The sequence below is a fragment of the Callorhinus ursinus genome, unplaced genomic scaffold (assembly GCF_003265705.2).
Source record: "Callorhinus ursinus isolate GAN/ISIS: 27379988/994484 unplaced genomic scaffold, GSC_fseal_2.0 scaffold61, whole genome shotgun sequence".
In the NCBI taxonomy this organism is placed as follows: domain Eukaryota; kingdom Metazoa; phylum Chordata; class Mammalia; order Carnivora; family Otariidae; genus Callorhinus; species Callorhinus ursinus.
In genome coordinates, this window is record NW_027397123.1 from 1,537,365 (window position 1) to 1,558,666 (window position 21,302).

At 53.6% G+C, this 21,302-nt stretch overlaps 2 protein-coding genes across 5 annotated transcripts; one reads left to right on the forward strand and one right to left on the reverse strand.

Annotated features, from left to right (window-relative positions):
• The first annotated feature begins 3,864 nt into the window (after positions 1 to 3,864).
• On the forward strand, positions 3,865 to 17,399 carry RASGRP4 (RAS guanyl releasing protein 4). Of its 3 annotated transcripts, XM_025854231.2 has the most exons (17): positions 3,865 to 4,020; positions 6,648 to 6,832; positions 7,254 to 7,359; positions 7,487 to 7,549; positions 8,177 to 8,308; positions 8,409 to 8,562; positions 9,775 to 9,948; positions 11,202 to 11,318; positions 12,139 to 12,414; positions 13,477 to 13,557; positions 13,633 to 13,737; positions 13,873 to 13,991; positions 14,106 to 14,250; positions 15,047 to 15,083; positions 15,188 to 15,322; positions 15,442 to 15,554; positions 16,043 to 17,399. In XM_025854231.2, the coding sequence occupies exons 1-17, from the start codon at positions 3,998 to 4,000 to the stop codon at positions 16,097 to 16,099; spliced, it is 2,022 nt and encodes a 673-aa protein (XP_025710016.1). In that variant the 5' UTR covers positions 3,865 to 3,997; the 3' UTR covers positions 16,100 to 17,399. The 3 variants fall into 3 exon arrangements, with proteins under 3 accessions (XP_025710016.1, XP_025710017.1, XP_073741502.1); XM_025854232.2 differs by lacking the exon at positions 13,477 to 13,557; XM_073885401.1 differs by lacking the exons at positions 3,865 to 4,020; positions 7,254 to 7,359; positions 7,487 to 7,549 and having other exon boundaries at positions 6,683 to 6,832.
• Positions 17,370 to 20,320, reverse strand: FAM98C (family with sequence similarity 98 member C). Of its 2 annotated transcripts, none has more exons than XM_025854235.2 (8): positions 20,187 to 20,320; positions 19,920 to 20,068; positions 19,706 to 19,840; positions 19,091 to 19,296; positions 18,532 to 18,609; positions 18,325 to 18,441; positions 17,823 to 17,990; positions 17,370 to 17,712 (listed from the first exon to the last, which is right to left on the reverse strand). In XM_025854235.2, the coding sequence occupies exons 1-8, from the start codon at positions 20,249 to 20,251 to the stop codon at positions 17,569 to 17,571; spliced, it is 1,062 nt and encodes a 353-aa protein (XP_025710020.1). In that variant the 5' UTR covers positions 20,252 to 20,320; the 3' UTR covers positions 17,370 to 17,568. The 2 variants fall into 2 exon arrangements, with proteins under 2 accessions (XP_025710020.1, XP_025710019.1); XM_025854234.2 differs by having other exon boundaries at positions 18,532 to 18,687.
• Positions 20,321 to 21,302: the final 982 nt, after the last annotated feature.

The window sequence follows — 21,302 nt, forward strand, 5'->3', positions numbered from 1 at the left end:
ACTTGCCCGGGGTCACACAGAGGCTGAGCAAGGGATCTGAACCCAGTGCTAAGGTTCTTACCCATTCCACTTCATTGTCTTGATATATAATAAAATCTAATTATAACAAAAACCCAATTCCTAAGGGCCACCTTCCTCCCTGCCCCCCCCCCCCGGCCCCACCACCAGAGTTCTAACCCTCCTTCTCCCCAGGGATTGCCTGAGCCACTGAAGGCCACTAGCTGGGCCACCCCTTTATGCAGATAAGCTCCATGAGTTTTGTCAACAGGAGACACCTGAGAGGGGTAAGCAGCTCCTTCTTGCTTTCTTGCTTAGGGCCCTCCATGGCCTGAAGGCACACTGGCTCCCCGGGGTCCCCCACCGGCTCTGGGGAGCATGGCTGTGAAGCTTGGACAACAGGCCTCTGCAGTTCCCTAAAACAGGCCGCTGTGAGGCTTGGAGGCCCAGTGCAGGACACCAAACATACCTGGGCCTCCTGCCAGTCATACAACTTTGTGTCTCTGGGCCTCAGTTTCCTCATCTGTCATTTGGGCTAATTTAGAATAGTCCCTACATGGGGCTGGAGGTAGGGGTCACGAGGAAACCTTTTAGAGCCTATGATATGGTAATTTATTGATACAGGTAACTTACTGATAATATTAAAATTATTAACATGTAATGGTATCTCTTAAGTTATATAAAACAATATCTTGCAGTCCAATAAAATTATACATCAAATGTTAAATGTATAGGGGCGCCTGAGTAGTGCAGTCAGTTAAGCCTCCAGCTCTTGGTTTCAGCTCAGGTCATGATCTTAGGGTCATGAGATGGAGCCCCATGTCAGGCTCTGTACTTAGTGCGGAGTCCGCTAAAGTTTCTCTCTCCCTCTGCCCCTCCCTGTGCTCGCTCACTCTCTCTCTAAAATAAACAAGTAAATCTTTTCTTAAAAAATGTCAAATGTATAATAGGTTGGTATGTGTCATATACTTAAATACTGATATATTGATACAACTGTCATATACAACATATGAGTTTGTACCATATTCTTGAATTTTATAATGCATAATTATATATTTAGGCTAATATAATCACACAATACAATGTAACTATGTTTATCTATATACAACATATCATACATGCTTGCATATTAAATATTACATTTTTCCTTGGAATTTTATGTATAACAATTATTCTGTGTCATTGTGCATTATATCATAAGATATTAATAGCATTTCTTTTTCTTTTTTTTTTTTGATCAGTCATCATGATGTGTTTTAAGACCTATCCATGTTGCTCTATGGACACCTGTTCTGGGCTTGTGGGGGCTTTGCAGGACTTCCTGGCTACTCTCCTCTTGGGGTGACACCCAGGCTGCCTGCAGTTCATAGAAGGATCCTTATATGTCCCTTTACGGGACTGGGAGCGAATGTCCAGGTACACACACCCAGCAGCTAACTGAATTTGACTAAGTCGTGCCAAGTGGCCCTTGGGAATCAGAGTTCCCAGGGCCCCACATCCCCGACCTCCACTTGACATTTTCCAACTTCCAACCTTTGCCAGACCAAAGGGATGACTCACTGGTGTTTTAATTTGCACTTCCTTGATCAGTTACCAAGAATGTCCAGCATCCTCTCAGGTACCTATCAGAGTCTTGGGGTTTCCTGGTCATTTGCTCACACTCTTGGCCCATTTTTCTATCAGGATTGGTGTCTCTTTTTCTGGCTGATTTGCAGTTGTGCCTGTCACCCTTCTAAAGATTAATTTCTCGTTGATTTTAGACATTGTAAATCCCTGTTCCCATTCTGTCATCTCATCTATTTGTCCCATGGTGTCCTCATTGAGAGAAATCTTTATTCTGATATTAACAAATGCACATGCCTTGTAAGTTTTTGTAGTTTGCTTCAGAAGCCTTTTCCTTTGTGGTTGATGGTGTTACTGGGAGTAGTAACCATCCCTGCAGGCCTGCAGGGGGGCGCATGTACTGACCTCCCTTCCTGAGGCTTCTCTGGGTCCTGGGGGTGGGGGTGGGGAGGTGGGGGGAGAGGAGACACCACAAGCTTGGGCTCAGCCAGTGGTGTTACATCACCTTGTGAAATGCAGGTGCTGGGGAGATGGGCTGAGAGACAGACAGACGGCACATCATGGACAGCACCACCAGAGACTTGGTGCGGGGGAGGGACGGGTAAAGAGTCAGGGAGAGGAAGAGAGAGAGAGGGCCTGAGACTATACGGTAGGTCATGTCATGGAAAAGTTACACAGCATGAGCTCTGTGCTTGTCTAAATGTTCTGGCATGGAAAAAAAAAATCCATGGTGACTTCTTTTAGTGAAAAGAAGAAAGGAGTAAAAATATACTTCTATGAGAGCTTGGGTTGAATTGACTAACACCCTAGGTTTGGCAGAGGCATATTAATTACTATGACCCATTTGTTCCACTCCTGGTATCTACCTACAGGACTGCACACTTAAACGTTCAGCCAAAGACCAGGTGCTAGAAGGTTCACAGGCAGCCTTCTTCACAATAGCCCCACACTGGAAGCAACTCACCTGTCCATTACAGGAAAATTGCTCAATAAAGTGTGGAATAGTCACGCAGTGCGGGAACCGAAAGGATAACTACAACCAAGTATAACATGCAAGAATCACGAAAACATGATTATTAAGGGGAAGAAGTCAGACACAATAAATTATTCCATTTATAAGCCACTCAAACCCTGGGCAAAACTACCCTGATAGAAATCAGGATAGTGGCTGGGGTGCCTGGGTGGCTCAGTTGGTTAGGCGACTGCCTTCGGCTCGGGTCATGATCCTGGAGTCCCGCATCGAGTCCCGCATCGGGCTCCCTGCTCAGCAGGGGGTCTGCTTCTCCCTCTGACCCTCCCCCCTCTCATGTGCTCTCTCTCTCATTCTGTCTCATATAAATAAATAAAATCTTTTTAAAAAAATAAAAAGAAATCAGGCTAGGGGCAACTTTTGGGAGGCAGGACTGGGATGGGGCTTGTGCAGGGGAGTTTGGGTAGGATGGAAACGTTTCTCGATTTTGTCACTGACGCGGAGATACGCTCAGTTTATCACAACTCATCAACCTAAACACTTAGGATTTGTGTTTTTGGTCATCAATTTACAAATGACAAGCATGACACATTTAAGGAAAAGAAAAAAAAGCACACAAACTCAAAAGAAAAGTCTGCATTTCTTTGAGCATGTATTTATGTACCTAAACAAACGCACAGCCTACAGATCAAATGAAACCCAACAATATGTGATATTGGTCACCCCTGCCTAAGGGGGAAAGGGGCCCCCAGAGAGTTTACCTCCATCTATGATGTTTTTCATAATAAGAGAACAGTCTTTACGATTGTGTGATGATGAAATGAGTTAATATTTTAAAAGCTCTTAGAACACTGTGTGGTATACAGTAAGCACTACGTAAGGGTTTGTTACAACAAATATAATAAAATGAAAATGTTTTCTGGGATACAAATGGTTATTCTTAAAATGAAACCAGGAATAAAAGAAATAATAAGAAGAAATATACAAAGTATTATGTCTTGTGACTTTCCATTCAAACCTCTGTGTATTAGATACATGAATATATCCTTATAGAAATATAGACTTTCTGAGTACGTTTTTACATAAATGTGTCATAATAGGCATATTAAAAAAAAAACAAACAAAACCTGCTCTTGTTGAAGTACAGCAGTGACAGAACAGAGAATCACGGGTCTAGAGACCGAAAGATCGGGGAGATAGAGAGCCCGCTGGGCGACTGGGGGTGGGGGCCTGCAGCACCGGAAACCTCAGCCTGAAGGGATCCCCATGTGGGGGAGGGGGGACCTTTGGTCTCTCCCCAGCCTCTTCCTTCCCCCTGGCCTGGGGCTGGGTGGGGAGGGGCAGTTCCTCTTTCCTTCCCAAGCACAGAGGAGGCCCAAGCTCCCAAGGGGCTAAGAAGCTGGACACTTGGTGGGGGGGAAGAACTGAGCCAGACTCTTGCAAGACCCCCTCCCCCCACCAGGAAACATGAACAGGAAAGACAGCAAGAGGTGAGAGGACCCTCCCCAAGGAGACCGGCAGCGCCCTAAGCCCCTGGGCCTCTGGCTGCGTGGGAAGGCTGGGGAGTACTAAGGCTGCCAGCAGAGGGTTGGGTTCCAAGGGCAGGAGCAGGGGGCTCCAGATGAACGGTACTTCAGGGAGTCCAGAGCTGCTAGGGCTGGGGCTGTGTGTTTGAGCATCTGGGGCTCATCCTCACTGTCTGGAGTTTCAGCTGCTCTGTATCCCCTTCTGCCCCGCCCCCACTTCTCCTTGCTCCCTAGATTGGGTGTCTCTGTCCTCCCTGGGCTCCTCCTGGTGTCCCATCACGGTCGCTCCCTTGCTGCCCCCTGCCCCTGGACTGGAAACTCCAGGCTCCTGCAGGGCCCTGCCCCGGGGGAGGGGAGTGTGACGCAGGGCAGGGCAGCTCTCCTGCTTCTTAAACCCCTCCTGGCCGCTCCAGGCACTACGGAAAGCAGATGGTCCACAGGTAAGGGCCTCGCAGCTTCTGGAACAGGCTTCCCATGACCTGGACCAGCTTGCTTTCCTGTCCTCACCGGGGCGATGGTGGCTGGGTCCCTAGCCTGGGTCGCTCCTCCAGCCTCCTCTGGCATGTCTCTGATGGGCAAAGGGGTCCCCTCCCCATAATACCCAGCAGTTTAGTGGTGGAGACCTGGCTGCCTCATTTTTCTGGCTGTGTGACCTTAGGTAAGTTACTTAATTGCTCTGTGCCCCAGTTTCTTCCTCTGTTAATAGAATAATCATAGCCCCTCCTCAGAGGGGCCAGGAAGTCCTCAGTGAGACAGTCTAGACCAGTGGTTCTTAAGCTTGAGCATGCATCGGAACCACCTGGAGGGCTTGTAAAACCCAGATTGTCGGGGCGCCTGGCTGGCTCAGTAGGTGGAGCAGGAGACTCTTGATCTCAGGGTTGTGAGTTCGAGCCCCACGATGGGGACAGAGATTACTTAAAAGTAAAAAATCTTAAAACACACACACACAGATGGCTGGGCCCCACCTCCAAAGTTTCTGATTCTGTAGGTCTCTGGTGGGACCTGAGAATTTGTATTTCTATTGAGTTTCCAGGTGATGCTGGTGGTATCAGTTGGACCATGCTTTGAAAACCACTGAACTAGACAGGTGCTCAGGCCTCTGCCCAGCATATATTCAGTACTCAGTAAATGCCAGCTCAAGAACACTCAGGACTGATCCCCTGAATCCTTAGGATGCGCCAGGACATGGCAGTGCCCTTGTGATGAGGGTCTCCCCACTTCTGCTTTCACTCCGTACCCCAGGCCTGGCTTCTAGTTTGCCCCATCACTTTCTCTGTATCCCAAGTTCAACTTTCCCTTCTCTGGCCACTGAACAGCCTGAGCAAACTAAGTCCCTTATTTATTTTTTTAAAGATTTTATTTATTTATTTGAGACAGAGAGAGAGTGCATGCATGAGTGGGTGAAGGGGCAAAAGGAGAGGGAGAAGCAGACTCCCCACTGAGCAGGCTCCATGTGGGGCTCGATCCCAGGACCCTGAGATCATGACCTGAGCCCAAAGGCAGATGCTTAACTGACTAAGCCACCCAGGCACCCCAAACTAAGTCCTTTATTTAGCACTTTTGAAGAGCAAGGCACTGACTGTTCATAATAAATTCCTAGGGAAGGTCTAAGGATGATTCTCATTTTTCATGTGGGGAAACTGAAGCCCAGAGACATTAAGTGACTAGCACAAAGTCACACAGCCAACAGAAATTTCTCTAATCCCATTTCCACCCTTGTGGAAGCCAAGCGCATTCAGCTCTCTCCTTCCTCCACCATCCCTGTCTCTCCATTACCCTTTTCCCCAACTGGACCACGAGCCTCAGGGAGGCACAAGGCAGAGCGAGGGTTATTTTTAAACTTTCCTTGAAGCTGCCTCACCCCAGGGACCCTGCCCAGCTCTGAAGAGCCCTGGTGAGGCCACTTTGCACCCATATCTTCTCTCCAAACCTAGGGGCCCAGGCTGGTGGCTAAGACTCAGGTCCTGCCAAAATACTGGCTTGGGGGAGGGGCCTGTCACTGTAGTAGGGGGTCCAGCTCAGGGAGGAGGGACAGATAGAATCTCAGCAGTCTGCTGCTTTCATGAGGGCTGGGGGAAGAAAGGACCAGCACTGGAGGGCAGAGGGGGAATTCTGAGGAATCTCCCTGAAGGCAGAACCTGAGGAGGACAGGAATGACTGGGGGAGCAGGAGTAGGAGGGATGGGGGCGCAGTGGTCTTCTCCCTTGATTCCCTGGGAGGTCAAGAGTCACCCCAGGGTTCTGCCGACAGAAAGTCTCTCCATAATGCCTTGGGACTTTACAGGCAAGGGGAGTTTGGGGTCAATGCCTGGAGGAAGGAGTTCTTATGATTCCCTGGAGGGTCCTTAGTAATCCTGGGGGTCTTCTTCTCCATGATTTTCTGGGGGTTCAGGGTGGTCTTAAGAGTCTTTTCCCCTGATTCCTGAAGGGGGCAGGAGTAACGCTTTGAGTTTACCTGTAGGAGAAGGTTCCCATGATCTGAAATACTCCAGGGGTTTTCTTCCATGATGCCTTGGGGTTTTGGAGTCAAGAATTCTGGGGGTCTGTCCGAAGGACGGGGTTCCCATGATTCCCTGGGGGGTGTGCCCATAGGAAGTCCCACCAGGAATGCCCAGGAAAGACAGGGGGCCGGAGCCGGCCCCGACAGGCCCGGCGCCACAAGACGTGCCCCAGCCCCCGGGAAATCAGCAAGGTCATGGCTTCCATGGCTTTGGGCATGCTGAACGAGGGCGACTGCAGTGAAGACGAACTGCTGGAGAAATGCATTCAGTCCTTCGGTGAGTGTCCCTTTCCCTGACCAGCCTCCCTAGTCCTAAGGTGGTAAAGCAGCCACCTCTCTCTAGGCCTGTTTGGGGGTGGGGCGTATAAAATGGTAGCAAGGCTGTGTGGAATGAATCTCAATCATGGGACATTCAGGATAAGAGAAACATGTGCATTTCTTTTTCCTGAGATGCGGAGGGGGAGGAGGTGTGATGCTATTTCCATCTACACCATGACTTGCCAGGTGCTGTGGTCTATGCCCAGTACAGACAAGGAAACCGAGACACCCTCAGGAGACCAAGTTGCTTGCCCTAGTTCATGCAGGGAGAAACAGGTAGAGCTGGAGTTTGAACCAGCCAATCCAACGGGCTCTGGAGACCGTGCAGTCTCTTGCCCGGGAGCCATTCCGACACAGAGTCCCCTTCTCCCACCCCCCAGACTCAGCTGGCAGCCTGCGCCGTGGGGACCACATTCTCAACATGGTACTGGCCATGCACAGCTGGGTGCTGCCTTCTGCCCACCTCGCTGCCCGTCTGCTGACCTTATATCCTCCCAGGGCCATGAGCAGGGGGTGGAGGGTAGAGGGCAGAGACGTGAGAGTCTGGGAAATGGGGACAGGGTGAACAGGCAGGTCTGGCATGCTGGATATCAGAGCCTTGACCAGAACTCAAGTACCAGGAGGCCACAGGGAACACACAAGAGCAGAGGCGGCTGCAGATCTGTCACCTGGTCAGGTAGGGCTGGGCCCAGACCTCTACTCCCATGACCCAAGACCCCCATCCTATTCCCTACCCCCAAAAAACACCTCCCAGAGATTCCCCAGACTCATTCCTCACAGGCCCACCAAGCCCTGCTCCCCCAAATACCACTTCTGAGACAGCCTTGGTTTTGGTTTGGTTCCCAGGACCCTCCCAGTTCTGCTCCTTAGAACCCTTACCTCTTAGAGATCCATGACCAGATCCTAGAGACCCTCTCCTAGCTGATGCTCAGAGACCTCCAGCTCTGATTCCCCAGCCCCCCACATGCCCTGGCCTTACTTTTAAGATCCCCCTCACCTTGTTGCCCAAACGTCTCACCCTTCAGAGGCCCCAGCTTAGTTCTTGAGACCCGCCCCCCACTATCCTGCTTCCTAGCAATTCTACCTCCAAGAGATCCCCCCAGTTTATCTCCCATTGATTCCCCAGCCTGTGGTTAGAGGCCCCCAGTTCTATTCCTAGAGAGAGCCCCAGGCTGGTGCCTCTCCAACCCTGACCTTTCAAAGACCCCTAGTTCAGTACCTAGAGATTCCTCAGCCCAAGAGACCCCTTTTAGAGAACTTCCCCACCCCCAGCCTCATCCCACCATCTCTAAACCACCCTCAGATACTGGCTGACCCAACACCCTGAGACGGTACACCAAGAGCCTCAGTTAGAAGAGGTTATAGGTCGCTTCTGGGCCACTGTGGAGCAGGAGGGCAACTCTGCCCAGAGGAGCCTGGGAGACTCCTCCAACCTGTGAGTCAGTCACTCTCCACCCCCATTCTCCCATCCCCCTCCTCACCCCCACATCCTCCACCCTGTACCCCTCCAATACCCTGCCCCTCTTTGCCCCCAGGCTGAGCCCAGGTGGCCCTGGCCCCCCACCCCCCATGAACAGCCCAGGCCTAGGCAAAAAGCGCAAAGTGTCCTTGCTTTTCGACCACCTGGAGACGGGGGAGCTGGCTCAGCATCTCACTTATCTGGAGTTCCGGTCCTTCCAGGCCATCACGGTGAGGACTCCCTTCCCCCAGCTGGGAATGGCTGGGAGTGGGGTGGAGCCTGGCAAGACTCAGATGACCCCTACATTAGGCAGGGATCTCAAACTCTCAAACGTGGGTCCTAGAAAGCTCGGGAAAATGAGTTAAGCTGGCTGAGGACAGAACCCCTGGGTTCAAATCCATCAGCCCTTCCTTATCTGTGTAACTTTGAATTAGATTCTCAACCTCTCTGGGACTCAGATTTCTCATTTATAAAATGGAGGTCATAATACTTCATTAGATGGTTGGGAGAATTAAATTAATATGCCCACTTAAAAATACTTGTCAGGGGGCACCTGGGTGGCTCAGTCGGTTGAACATCTGACTCTTGATCTCAGGTCTTGATATCAGGGTCGTGAGTTCGAGCCCCACATTGGGTGTGGAGCCTACTTTAAAAAAAGAAATGCTTGTCACAGTGTCTGGCACATAGTAAGCGCTCAAAATATTTTATTAATTATTCATTTATTCAAGAAGCATTTAAGTTCACTGTGTCTCAGTTCCATTATCTGTAAAAAGGGGAATTTAACATTTCCTGCCTTATAGGTTCAGTGTCAGCTCCAGAGTGAATGCTACCTGGTAGAAGGACTTGAAATTGCCATATTTTACCTACCCAAATGATAATTTCATATGCTTCAACCTATATATAAGTATTAGCTATTGCCACCACCACTTCAAGGGAAGGCAGTGATCTGGTTCCTTAGTGTGAAAATTTGCTGATTGTTCACACACGCACACAAGGTGCAGTACGTGTAGGTATGGAATGTTGACCCCTTGAGCAGAACAAAGAGAAACTGCTTTCATGCCTTCTTTGCCATCCTTCCTTTTGCTGACTGTATACCAGTCAGGTATACAGTTATGAGCAATAGACTGGGTTCACACCTGTGTGACCCTGGGCAAATTATCCTCTCTGTGCCTCAACGGCCTCATCTCTAAAATGCGAATAATATAGTATGGTATTCACTCAGTAGAGTTGATGTGAGGATTAAACTGGTTAATAGGACAGAGGGCTCAGAACAGCGCCTGACTTTATTTAAATATTTCTCTTCAGAGGGAGAGGGCCACGGTGACGTCAAGGACATGTGACAGCCAGACTAGGGCCTCAGAGGTCACAACTGCTAGGGGGATGGGCGTGTGAGGGCAAGGCAGAAGCGCCACTGCCCACCCTGACGCCCACCTCACCCCCAGCCCCAGGACCTGCGGGGCTACGTTTTGCAGGGCTCCGTGCGGGGCTGCCCGGCCCTGGAGGGATCCGTAGGGCTCAGCAACAGCGTGTCCCGCTGGGTGCAGGTCATGGTGCTGAGCCGTCCCGGGCCGGCACAGCGCGCGCAGGTTCTGGACAAGTTCATCCAGGTGGCACAGGTGAGGCCCGCCCCGAGGGGCTGAGGGAACCGCCGCGCGCAGCTATCTGACCCCCACCCCCAACCCGGTCCAGCTGCCAGGCCCTCGCCACAGCTGACCAGCCCCGGCGGTGACGTCATCCACACCCTGGGCCCGCCCCCTTCGCATCACGCCCACCCCGACTTCGCCCCCGAGGTCCTGGTCCAGAGGTTTTAACCCAGGACTGCGACTGCACTTCTTCCTTGGCCTTGATACTACCACGCTGAACCCGCCCTGGCCCTCCAATTGGTCCTAGACGTAGCTGTTGACGACGTCCCCTCTTGACCCGTCTCCCAAGCCCTAAGCCCGAATATTCTGTTCACAGGACGGCGAAAGCGTCTCTGGCAGGCCCCCACGTTTGCATCACCCTCTACCTCAGTCTCTAGGCCCCAGCCGTCCCTTCGGGACAGACTGCATGCCTCCCTCCCCATCACGTCAGGTCTCTCCCTGGCCCAGCCCCACTGTGTCACAACCTCTCTCTTCCCCTTCCCTAAACAGATACCTTCCCTCCTTTCTGGAGAAAAGGGAGCCTCCTTCCCCCGCCGTGGCCACGCCCCTTTGCGTACTTCCTCGCAGGCCACGCCCTTCCTCTCGTAGCCTGTGCGGCCCTCGCGGACTTAAAAGTTCCAGTGTCTGCCCAGGGGTCTCCCGGTCAGAGTGTCTCCCATTCCTCTCTGGCTCCTCCCCCTCCCCACAGCAACCTCTGCCCGGCAAACTTGAAAAAGGGGAGGATGAGGCAGTTGCCCCCAATGCCCTGCTGACCCCACACTTGTCTCTCTTGTCCTGCCAACCCTTCCATTTCCCTCTGGCCCCATTCACCTCTGCCCGGCTCCTAACTCCGGCCCAGAGCCCAGGCCGTCTCCCTTCACCTGACTCTCAGAGCAGTCTGACCCCCAGGTGCCTGTCACCTGACATCTGTCTGAATCCCCCACACCTGTCTAGTCCCCAAACCTAACTCCTCACACTCGCCTGACTACGCCCCCCCCGGCCTTTTTTCTGACCTCACATCAGTCTATCACCTGCCTGACACCCCCATGTAATGTCCATATACCTGCTTGCAGCCCACTCCTTCCTGACACACCCACTCCTGCCTGACACCTCTCACCTGATGCTCACAGTGGCCCATACCCACACATGCCTGACACCACAATTCAACTGGGATGCAGTCGTGGGAACCCCATTTTGCCTATCCTGCATGTGATAACCACCATCTCTGTATCACCCTCCCTTCCTAGAGGCTCCACCAGCTCCAGAATTTCAACACATTGATGGCCGTCACGGGGGGCCTGTGTCACAGTGCCATCTCCAGACTCAAGGACTCCCATGCCCACCTGAGCCCTGACAGCACCAAGGTGAACCCCCACTATTCTCCCCAAAGTTCCAGCAGTCAATTATCCTGAACCCCCCCACACACTTTTTCCCCATCCCCTCCATTCCTACCCAGGGGCCCTGGAGCCACCTGGAGACCTTGCTCCTCCAAATGGGACAGAACCCCAGACTGTCCTCTGCCTTTCTTCCTGCCTCTTCAACCATGCACGCATCATGCTGACCCCTCTCCCCTCTCTGTTTCCAGTCCTGAGCAGGACTGGAGGGAGATAGATCAGAGAGATGGTAGCAGAGAACCAGGTGGGGACTGAAATGATGCCCCTAAGGACACCAAATTTAGGCCACCCATGGGAAGAGCATAGGTTAGGACTGTCCCGGGAAGTGTATGGGGAGAGTGAGTTATTCATGAGTCCAGTGTGTGAAGTCAGAATCTGGCTGGAAATTAGGCTGGAGATGCCCAAGGGAAGATCCTGTTGAGACTTGCAGGCCGAACTAAGGTGTCTGGGCTTTATCCAAAGGGCAATGGGGAGCTAGGAAAGGGTTGGTAATGATGCCAGCACCCATAATCAGATTTCAGTTTTGGAAAAAAATCACTCTAGCCTGGGGAATGGGGGATATGGAGCTTTCCTGAGATGGGGACCCAAAAGGAAGAGCAGTGTGGGGGGGATGCTGAGGCCAATGTGGGGCATGGAGGGGCTTAGGTCGATGTCCAAAATGCCACTGGGCCCCTGGGAGTCCGGAACCCAAATGGGAGGCTGCCAGGATACCCCCTCCAGGAGACTAAGGGAGCAGACATGGCCTCCCCCATAACATTCCCCACTCCCCATAATATGCCCTCACGCACAGGCCCTGCTAGAGCTGTCTGAGCTGCTTGCTGCCCATAACAACTACGCGCGCTACCGCCGCACCTGGGCTGAATGCACGGGCTTCCGGCTGCCCGTACTGGGCGTGCACCTCAAAGACCTGGTGTCCCTGCACGAGGCACAGCCCGACAGGTTGCCTGATGGCCGCCTGCACCTACCCAAACTCAACAGCCTCTACCTGCGGCTGCAGGAGCTGGCGGCCCTCCAAAGGCAGCACCCGCCGTGCAGCGCCAGCGAGGACCTGCTGCACCTGCTCACGGTGAGCCGCCCTGCCCGGGGTGCCCAGGGACTGAACCTGCAGGCTGTAGAGATTTGGGGTCCTGGGTGCTGGGGGATCCGCATCCTTGTCGTGCCCATTCTACAGATTGGGAAACTGAGGCCCACAAGGTGAAGTCACTGGTCTGCTGTCCCACGGCAATAAAACCCAGATTTGAACCCAAGCAGGTCAGCCTCAGAACCTGTGTGTTAACATATGTTAACCACCACACTACATCCTCACACTGGGAGTGTGGGGTTCTGGCTGTATGCTATTTATATAATATAATTTTATATATGTATCCTCCTGCCCTGCCCATGGAGCTAGAAATTGAGAGAGACTGGGATTCTAAAGGCCATGGAGTCTAAGACTGATTTTTGGACCCCAAGACAGGACCAGCTACATAATTCACAGTGCCCCGTGCAAAATGAAAATGTGGGGCTCCTTGTTCAAAATTCTTCATAATTTCAAGACGGTGACAGCAGGGCATTAAATGAAGTAGGGCCCTTCCAAGTGTGGGGCCTGCCTGTGAAGCTGGCCTTGCCCTAAGATGATTGGTGCCCAAGGCTCTGTGCTTTGCTGATTCTAGAAGGCCATCGAGCCCAAATATTTATCGAGCACCTGCTGTGAGCCAGACACTACTTTAGGCACTTAGGCTCACAGCAGTCAGCGCGTCAGGAAAAAAAAAAAACTGCTGTTCTTGTGGGGCTGACTTCCCAGTAGGGGAGACAGCCAATAAAACAAAGTAAATGAATAAATCATATGGTCTCTTGGAGGATAAGTGCTAATAGTGAAAACTAAAGTAGAAACCAGCAAGGAAAGTAATAGGGGTTTACCATTTTAAACAGGACCCAAAAAAAAAAAAAAAAAGCCTCCGTGAGAAGATGGCATTTCTGGACTAGGGAACGGGGGTGTGGAGACGGAATGGTGGCTCGGTGGGAGAGAGGAGCCTAGGAGTCCCCAGAGAAGAGGGGCTTTGGAAAGAGGATGAAAGTGGGGAGGGCGCAGGCTGTAGGCAGGAGGATGGAGGTGAGAATCTGTAACGCCCTCCCCCCCACCCCCCAGCTTTCCCTGGATCTCTTCTACACGGAGGATGAGATCTATGAGCTTTCTTACGCCCGCGAGCCCCGCTGTCCCAAGAGTCTGGTGAGAACTGACCCCTGACCCCTGCCCACCAGCCCAAGCCCATGCACTAACTGTGCCCCTCTGTCCCTGCCCCAGCCACCCTCCCCCTTCAAAGCACCCCTGGTGGTGGAGTGGGCCCCTGGCGTGACACCCAAGCCCGACAGGGCCACCCTGGGTCGGCACGTGGAGCTGCTGGTGGAGGTAAGGAGGGGACTGTGGCCTGGCCACTGGGGGGGCCAGGAAGGAATGTATCTGTACAGTCCTGACCCAGAGGAGATCTAAGACCTTGATGATCATGGTTTGGCCTTACTCTCTCCTTCCCATACTCCTCTGAAGTCTGTGTTCAAGAATTATGACCCTGAAGGCCGAGGAACCATCTCTCAGGAGGACTTTGAGCGACTCTCAGGCAACTTCCCCTTCGCCTGCCATGGGCTTCACCCACCCCCCCACCAGGGGTAAGTACTCCTGACTTCTAGGTCCCCCAAAGAGGAGGATGGGAGGATGCTGGGGCTGCCAGGACTCCTGGGAGAAAGGGGCCATTCACACTAAGGTGTAATCTCTGCCCCTAGGAATGGCTCCTACAGCCGAGAAGAGCTGACGGGCTACCTGCTCCAGGCCAGTGCCATCTGCTCCAAGCTGGGCCTGGCCTTCCTGCACAACTTCCAGGAGGTCACCTTCCGCAAGCCCACCTTCTGTGACAGCTGCAGTGGTTTTGTGAGCACCCTGCCCCTCTATCAGGGCCCATCTCCCCTGGAGAGTCCCGAGTCCTGACTCCTCACAGCCTGGGTTCAGAAGGCCAGCCCTGCCCTGGAGGGCTCCCAGTCCCCAAGCCCCAGATGATCACCAAATTCCAGAAAATCCCCTAGTCTCAAATCATCCCCACATCCCATATAAACCCGAAACACTGGCTATGCCCAGAATCTAGATAGTGCCCAAATCCCAGATGATCTGCATCCTGGATCACTGCCAAACTATGGATATCCAAAACCCTAATCTACAAAGCTGGGTGGATTATCTCCAAACAGAATCCATTTCCAAGTCTTTAGACTCCAGATAATTCAAACCCTGGATACTTTTCAAATTCAAGGCATCCTCAAACTCTGGATAATGGACAGATCTCTCAATCTCCAAACCAAGACTAATTCACGAACCTTGGATCACTTCCCAAACCCACTTTTTCATTCACTTCCTATTCAAAGAATACCTCCAGTGCGCCAGGTTGTTCTAGACTTGAGGGCTGGCGAGAGGGGCACACAGCAGAACGCACAACGGATACAATCCCTGCCCATAGAATTTATAGTTCATTAATTCCAGATTGTGTCTAATTCTAACATCCTAGGTGATTCCCCAAACTTACAATAACCCCAAACTCCTTTAGTTCCCACTTAAGCCTCCAGCCTTGAGGATTTCCCAAACCAGATGGTTTCTACACTCCCGGAGACCAACCCCAGCCCCATCCACAGCCTTCTCTCCCCTAGCCTACGTCACCAATTCTGCTTTCTCTTCCCAGCTCTGGGGTGTCACCAAGCAAGGCTACCGCTGTCGGGGTGAGTGAGGCCTTGGTGGTAGGGAGGGAGTCCAGCACCTACAGGCCGGATGAAGGCGGGGCGCAGGCTGGGCCTCTGACCACTAACTGCTGACCTTCTCCTAGACTGTGGGCTGTGTTGCCACAAACACTGCAGGGACCGTGTGAAGGTGGAGTGTAAAAAGAGGCCAGGGGCCAAGGGCGACATGAGCCCCCCCGGAGCCCCTGTCCCACCCATACCGGTTCCCCACACCAGCTGTGGTAAGACCCAGGGTGTGGCAGTCCTGGGAAGGGGGCCTGATGGATGGGGATAAAAGTCCAAGGTCATGAGGCCCTTTCCATCATACCCACATCCCTCTCATCTATCACCCTACAAACAGGCTTGGAAGACAATCTCTCCTATACACTATCCCTGGAACCTGAGACAGGGTGCCACCTTTGCCATGCTTGGACCCAGACAGAGCCCCCACACCCTTCCTGGGAACCAGAGACGGTAAGGCGAACGGCCCCCCACCATCAACTGGATACAGGGGAGTCCAGGCCATTTGCTTGGGGGAACCCGGGCAGATTTGGGAAAGCATAGGAAAGTAAAAAGGTGCAAGAGTCCTCAATTGTGTGGGCAGGAGGGTACAGACCCTGGTTAGTTTGTAACATTGATAGAAAAATAAAATTTTCAATACACTGGAGTGGGAAGGGGGGTAGCCAATAGTAGAACAGAAAAGGAATTTTAAGGAGAAAAAAGGAAAAAGAAGAAAATGGCAAGGACGAGACCAAATACATCAGGAGCTGTAACTGGTGTCAGTGGAGTAAATTTTACTGTTCAAAGGTAGAGACCTTTGGATTGAATTAAAAAACCAGAACATCCAGAGGCATTTTCATTCATCTACTAAACAAAGTCTGGGTGAGGCTCTGCCCCTGGCAGTGCCCGGACTCCTAGACGCCACATCCTCCCCACGTGACCCAGTGTCTTCTTCCTTCCAGGTGCCCCTCCCAACGACGGCCTCACCGCCCGCCCAGTCCTCCAAGCTGAATTCCTAGACCCTGCTTGGTCTGTTGTCTCTCACCTCCCCCAGAGTCAGTCCCAAGTCCTGTGATTCGGCCTCCAGCAGGACCCCCAAAGGCACCTCCGCCTTCCCATCCACACCGCCTTCGGTGAAGAGTTCATCATCTCTTACTCGGAAAGTTATTTTCTTCCTTTGCCTCAGAGTGGCCACAACCTGTACTCCCATTTCCCCGAACTTCGTTATCTGTGCGATTTCACGTTGGATATGTCTAGACTTAAGTATCATCCCACCAACTCCTTACATCCCCATTTCACAGACGAGGAAGCTGAGGCCCAGGGAGGTTAAGCTGCTCTCCAAGGTGGCAGAGCCCCTAAGTGTTGGAGGCAGGACTCAAGTCCAAGGCCCTCTGTCTGCCTCTGAGATGGAAGCTCCTCACTAGTACGCTACACTGACAGCACGGGTCAGGCCGGGGAGGGGATAGGCTGGGCACTTATGTTCCTAACTCTGGGGTTCCAGAGACAGGACAGAAGGCTAGAGTAGGGGTGGAACAGGGAGCCTGTGAATACCTGAGTCTCTCCCCTGCTCAGGGCCCTTCTATGCCTCCCTCTCACCTAGGGGAAAAGCCAGAATCCTCACTGCGGCCCACCTCCCACAATCTGTTTCCGTCACCTCTCTGACCTCACCTACCACCACTCACCCCCTTACTCATCCTGCTTCAGCTACACTGGCCTCTATGGTCCCTGAACATGCCAAAAATATTGCTTACCTCAGGGCCTTTGCACTGGCAGTTCCCTCTGCCCAGAATGCTCTTCCAGAGGCCCACATGTCTCCCTCTTTGGGACTTAGGTCTAATGTCACCTTCTCAGGGAGGCCCCTCTGACCATACTCAAAGTTGCAATCCACCCCCTAGTCCTGCTCTGCCTTGTTTTCCTCCAAAGTCATTTACCCATCTAACAAACTATACTTTTTATCTATTTATCTTGTTGAATGTCTGCGCCTCCTCACCAGAAACTGTCAACTCCAGCAGAGCAGGAGTTTTATGAGCTATATGTTTTCACTGCTGTATCCCTAGTGCCAAGAACAGGGCTAGCACATGGTGGGTACCTGAGAACTCTTTGTCCAATGCCTGCATGTCTCCTTCCCTGTGCCCACAGGAAGGGAAAGATGTGTTGCTAAAGAGCAGAGGACTATGAGGGTCAGAGCAACAGGGGTCTGTTGAGACCCAGGGGACAAAGACACCCTTACCCCTCCACAAACCTGAGCACCCCTGACCTGCCCCCCCCCCCAGAGATAGGTCCTATAGCTGTCATAAATTAAATTTATTTTCCAGAGAACATGGTCCTTGCTGTTGAGTGGTGGATGGCGGGAGGACATTTGGGACCTTAGGAGCAGGGGATGTGGGGCCTGGGAGCCAGATACCAAGAGAAACCCACAGTGACTCCCCAAGGATTACCAATGGCATTAGCATATCACAGAGGACCCCCCCAAACCACCAGTCCCCCTTTACTTCTTCTTCTTCTTGCGACCCCAGTTCTGGCGGCCTGCCTTCCGCCCACCTCCATCCTCTCTTCTGCTCTGCCAGCTGGGCATGGGAGCCTCCAGCTCATTTGGACGGCCCCCCCGGTCTGGCACGTTGCCCATAAGCACCTGAGAGTTGATCAGACTTGCGTGTCAGGAAGAAAAATGAACAAGGGGACCAGAGAGCCAAGTTTGAAGGCCAAGGATGTAGGGGCCCTTCCCCACTCCCAGGCGCCCACCTTGTTGATGGCACAGCAGGTCCCTCGGCGGGCAGCCTTGCTGGTGGCTGGGACAAGACGAGACAGGTCTGCTCGGGCAGCCAGGACGTGTGCAACAGAGACATCTGATTCTGGGGTCAGAGCCTCTCGAATTGGGATCAGCACTGCCTTCATGGCTTCTCCTTGGGCCTGGGGAGAGGGGCATGGAGAAGGTGGCCAAGAGCCCTCCAGGTGGGATCTGTCCTCTTGAAGCATCTCTCTCCACTTAGGGCCTCACCTCCCGCATCTCTAAATAAGAGGTATAGCTCTGGAGAGACTCCCAGCTCAGAGCTAGGAATTCTAGAATGCCCTGGACCTCTAGATTCTAGAATGCCCTCGAGGCCCTGAAATTCTAGAACCCCAAACCTTACAAGATTCTAAGAATCTGCTGTAAGGTCATATTCCTTGCCCTCGTTGTTCCTTCCTGTAGTGGTAACCCCCACAACTGGGCCTCCCTGCTCCTGCCCAAGTCCTTTTCCCACACCTCCGCCCGATCACTCCAGTGGAAAGAAGATGTTGTGAGGTCCAGGCGTTTCAGGAGCAGGCAGCGGCGGCAGCAGTACTGATCTCCCAGCCTTTGGCACAGAGAGTCCAATGCCTCCTGGGGAAAAGGTCTCAGTCATGCCAGGGGTCCCCCTCACTCCCATCTCCGGGGAGGATGCTGTTCGCCAACAGTCATACATAGTCTTACCCATCTGGGTGCGTCCAGCGGGAAGCTGAGGAGGGGCTGTAGGAACCCTGGGGGCAGGGAAGGCAGCAGCTCAGAGATCTGACGGGAGAAGGGAGTCTGAGGTTGACCGGGCAGAAACCAGATGTACTCTCCGTGGATTCCAGTTCCCCCATGGCCCTGAGGACCCAGGCCTCGGAATCAAGAATGGTGGTCACAGCTCTAGAACAACATCCCCGTGCCTGGGGCACTCGGGCCAGAGCCGCTTTTGGAGAATGGACTCTCCCCCTGGGGCGCCTGGGTGGCTCAGTTGGTTAAGCGGCTGCTTTCGGCTCAGGTCATGATCCCAGGGTCTTGGGGGCTCAGGTCATGATCCCAGAGTCCTGGGATCGAGCCCCGCGTCAGGCTCCCTGCTCAGCGGGGAGCCTGCTTCTCCCTCTCCCTCTGCCTGCCTCTCTGCCTACTTGTGCTCTCTCTTTCTGTCAAATAAATAAATAAAATCTTTGAAAGAAAAAAAAAAAGGACTCTCTCCCTACAAGGAAAGTGGGGTGGCCCCGGTGCGGAAACGACTCCAGCTCTCTACCTTGTCATGCAACTCCCACAGCAGCCGGCTGGCGGCGGTCCCAGGCGTGGGTCTGGGCAGCCCCAGAGCTTGGAGGGTAAGGATCAGTTCCTGGACCATGCCAGCTCCCTCCTCTGCCCCTTCTCCGCAGGGCGGTGCGGGGCTGGGATCCAGCCGGGGGTACAAACGGAGGAGGCGGGCAGCCTGGAGCTCCGAGCAGAGAAAGCCTATAAGGGAAAGGGAGCGTTGCAATCAAGGAGGGCGGCCACCCCACCCACCCGGGTCAAAAAGCTCCATCGGCTTCAAAACCTCCAGGCTTCCAATACTCCGGCCTTCTAGTTCCGCCCACCTAGAACCGTGGCTCTACCTCCAGGATAAGCTCCACCCACTTTGAGACCCAGTCCCCTGCTCGGACTTCGAACCCCACCTAATAGGGACCACCTGTCCGGCTACATCAAATCCAACCCACCTGAACTTCAAGACACGTCCAAATTCGAACCCCACCCACCTCGAACCCTCTCGCGCGCCTCAATTCTGACCACGCCCCCGGGGGGGCGAACCCTGGCGCCACTTAAATATGCTGAGCCCGCCCCTCTGGAGGCCGTAGCCTCGCCCACTTCCGTATCCCGGGCTCACGCAGCAGGAGCAGGCACGCGCCGGGCTCCCGCAGCGCCGCCGCGCCATCGCCGCCGCAGAGCGCGCGGTCTGGGCAGTGCAACTCCTGCAGCAGGCCGGCCAACTGTCGCAGGAATTCTTCCTCGGCGCCGGGGCCTGCAGAAGGCCGGAGAAGTCAGGGCGCGGCGGCGACCCCCGCGGCCCCACCCCTCCGGGCCGCCCGCTCCACACGTACCGTCGTCGGCTCTCAGAGCCTCCGCGCTCTCCCCTCGCTCCCGCTCCAGGGCGCCCAGAGTCGCCAGCTCCGCCGCCAGCCGCGCGCACAGCGCCCTGAAGTCTGGACACGAGGTGCCCAGCGACGGCGCCCCCGAGAAGCCCTCATACCTGTGGCGGGGCCGAGGCAGCGGGAGGGGGTTGGGAAGGCCAATAGCAATTTCTGAGGGCAAACCTGTCCCTTCCTGCACCCCCGCCCCCTCCCCCAGCCACACCCCGTTCCCCTTACCCCAAGGCCAGCAGGTCCCGGGCCACAGCGGCCCCCTCCCGCGCTTCCGCCTCCGCCCCCTCCATGAAAGTGTCGTCTCTTCTCCCGGCGCGCGCCCCCTGCCGGCCGGCGGGAGGCCCCGCCCCAGGAGCGGCGTGCGCGGTCGGCGCCCTGCGGCGGCGGCGACCAATCAGCCCCTAAGGAACTTCGGCGCCCCGATTGGTGCAGGAGGCAGCAGAACCCGCCCCCAGGTCCTCCGGCGCGGAGAGCTAGAGCGCTGCGGTTCGCATAACCCGGTCCAGACCGGGGAAAAGCCCCGGCTCTGTGAATCCGGCGCGTGCGTTCAGGATCCTAGCTGTCGCGACAGGCCAGCGGGTGTCGCTATTGCTGCGACTTAGAAACTGGGTTTTCTTTGTCTCAGCCTCCCTCAGATGCCCTTCGCTCTTGAAGCACCCTAGACCAAGTGTTGTTCTCCCAACTCCGCTCCAAATGCAGAAACTTACTTCCTCCTTTCCAGCATAGCGTTGGAATTACGTCAGGGCCTCAGGAAGCCCGGCTCGCCCCCTTACACACACCAGTCCTCATTGATCGCAACGCACCAGTTGGGCCTTCACCCCTCTTTCCCCCTAGGCCTTGGAGAGGGAGCAGGTGCAATACACTGTCGTGATTAAGAGAGTGCACCGTGGGCGTTAGACAAACAAGGGTTAGGACTTGACTCCACCACTCACCACCTCTGTGTCCCTGCCAAATTGCTTCGTATCTGTATAATGGGGATAAAACGTACTTTTTAAGAGCTGTGAGGTTGAGTCCTGTAAGTGTTTAGTAGACATATAGGGGTACTCAGTTAATATATATTGATCATTTTGTGTGTGCTACTAGGCTAAGTATCTTAGATCCGGTTTAGGGAGGAGAAACGGAGGTTCAGACAGGATAAGTCAGAGTGAATGTGTGGTGGGGCCAGGACTCAAATTCACATGATTCCAAAGTCGATGCTTTTAATCACTTAACCTATTACCACTGTTAGTACTGCTACTGTTTTGGTTGCTGTTGTTAAGATAATCCTCCATAGTGCTGCCTCCCCAAGCCTGGGCACTCGGGACCATTTGTTGACCTTAATAAAACATTAAAATTGCTCAA

Excerpts from the sequence above, each read along its gene's own strand:
- RASGRP4 (XM_025854231.2), top strand. The coding sequence starts at position 3,998 with ATGAACAGGAAAGACAGCAAGAG. Across the intron at positions 6,833-7,253 it reads GAAATGCATTCAGTCCTTCG|ACTCAGCTGGCAGCCTGCGC; the intron begins GTGAGTGTCCCT and ends CCCACCCCCCAG. Across the intron at positions 8,563-9,774 it reads GGTCCTTCCAGGCCATCACG|CCCCAGGACCTGCGGGGCTA; the intron begins GTGAGGACTCCC and ends CCTCACCCCCAG.
- FAM98C (XM_025854234.2), bottom strand. The coding sequence starts at position 20,251 with ATGGAGGGGGCGGAGGCGGAAGCGCGGGAGGGGGCCGCTGTGGCCCGG. Across the intron at positions 20,069-20,186 it reads CGGGACCTGCTGGCCTTGGG|GTATGAGGGCTTCTCGGGGG; the intron begins GTAAGGGGAACG and ends GCCCCGCCACAG. Across the intron at positions 18,442-18,531 it reads CGCTGGACGCACCCAGATGG|GAGGCATTGGACTCTCTGTG; the intron begins GTAAGACTATGT and ends CCTTTTCCCCAG.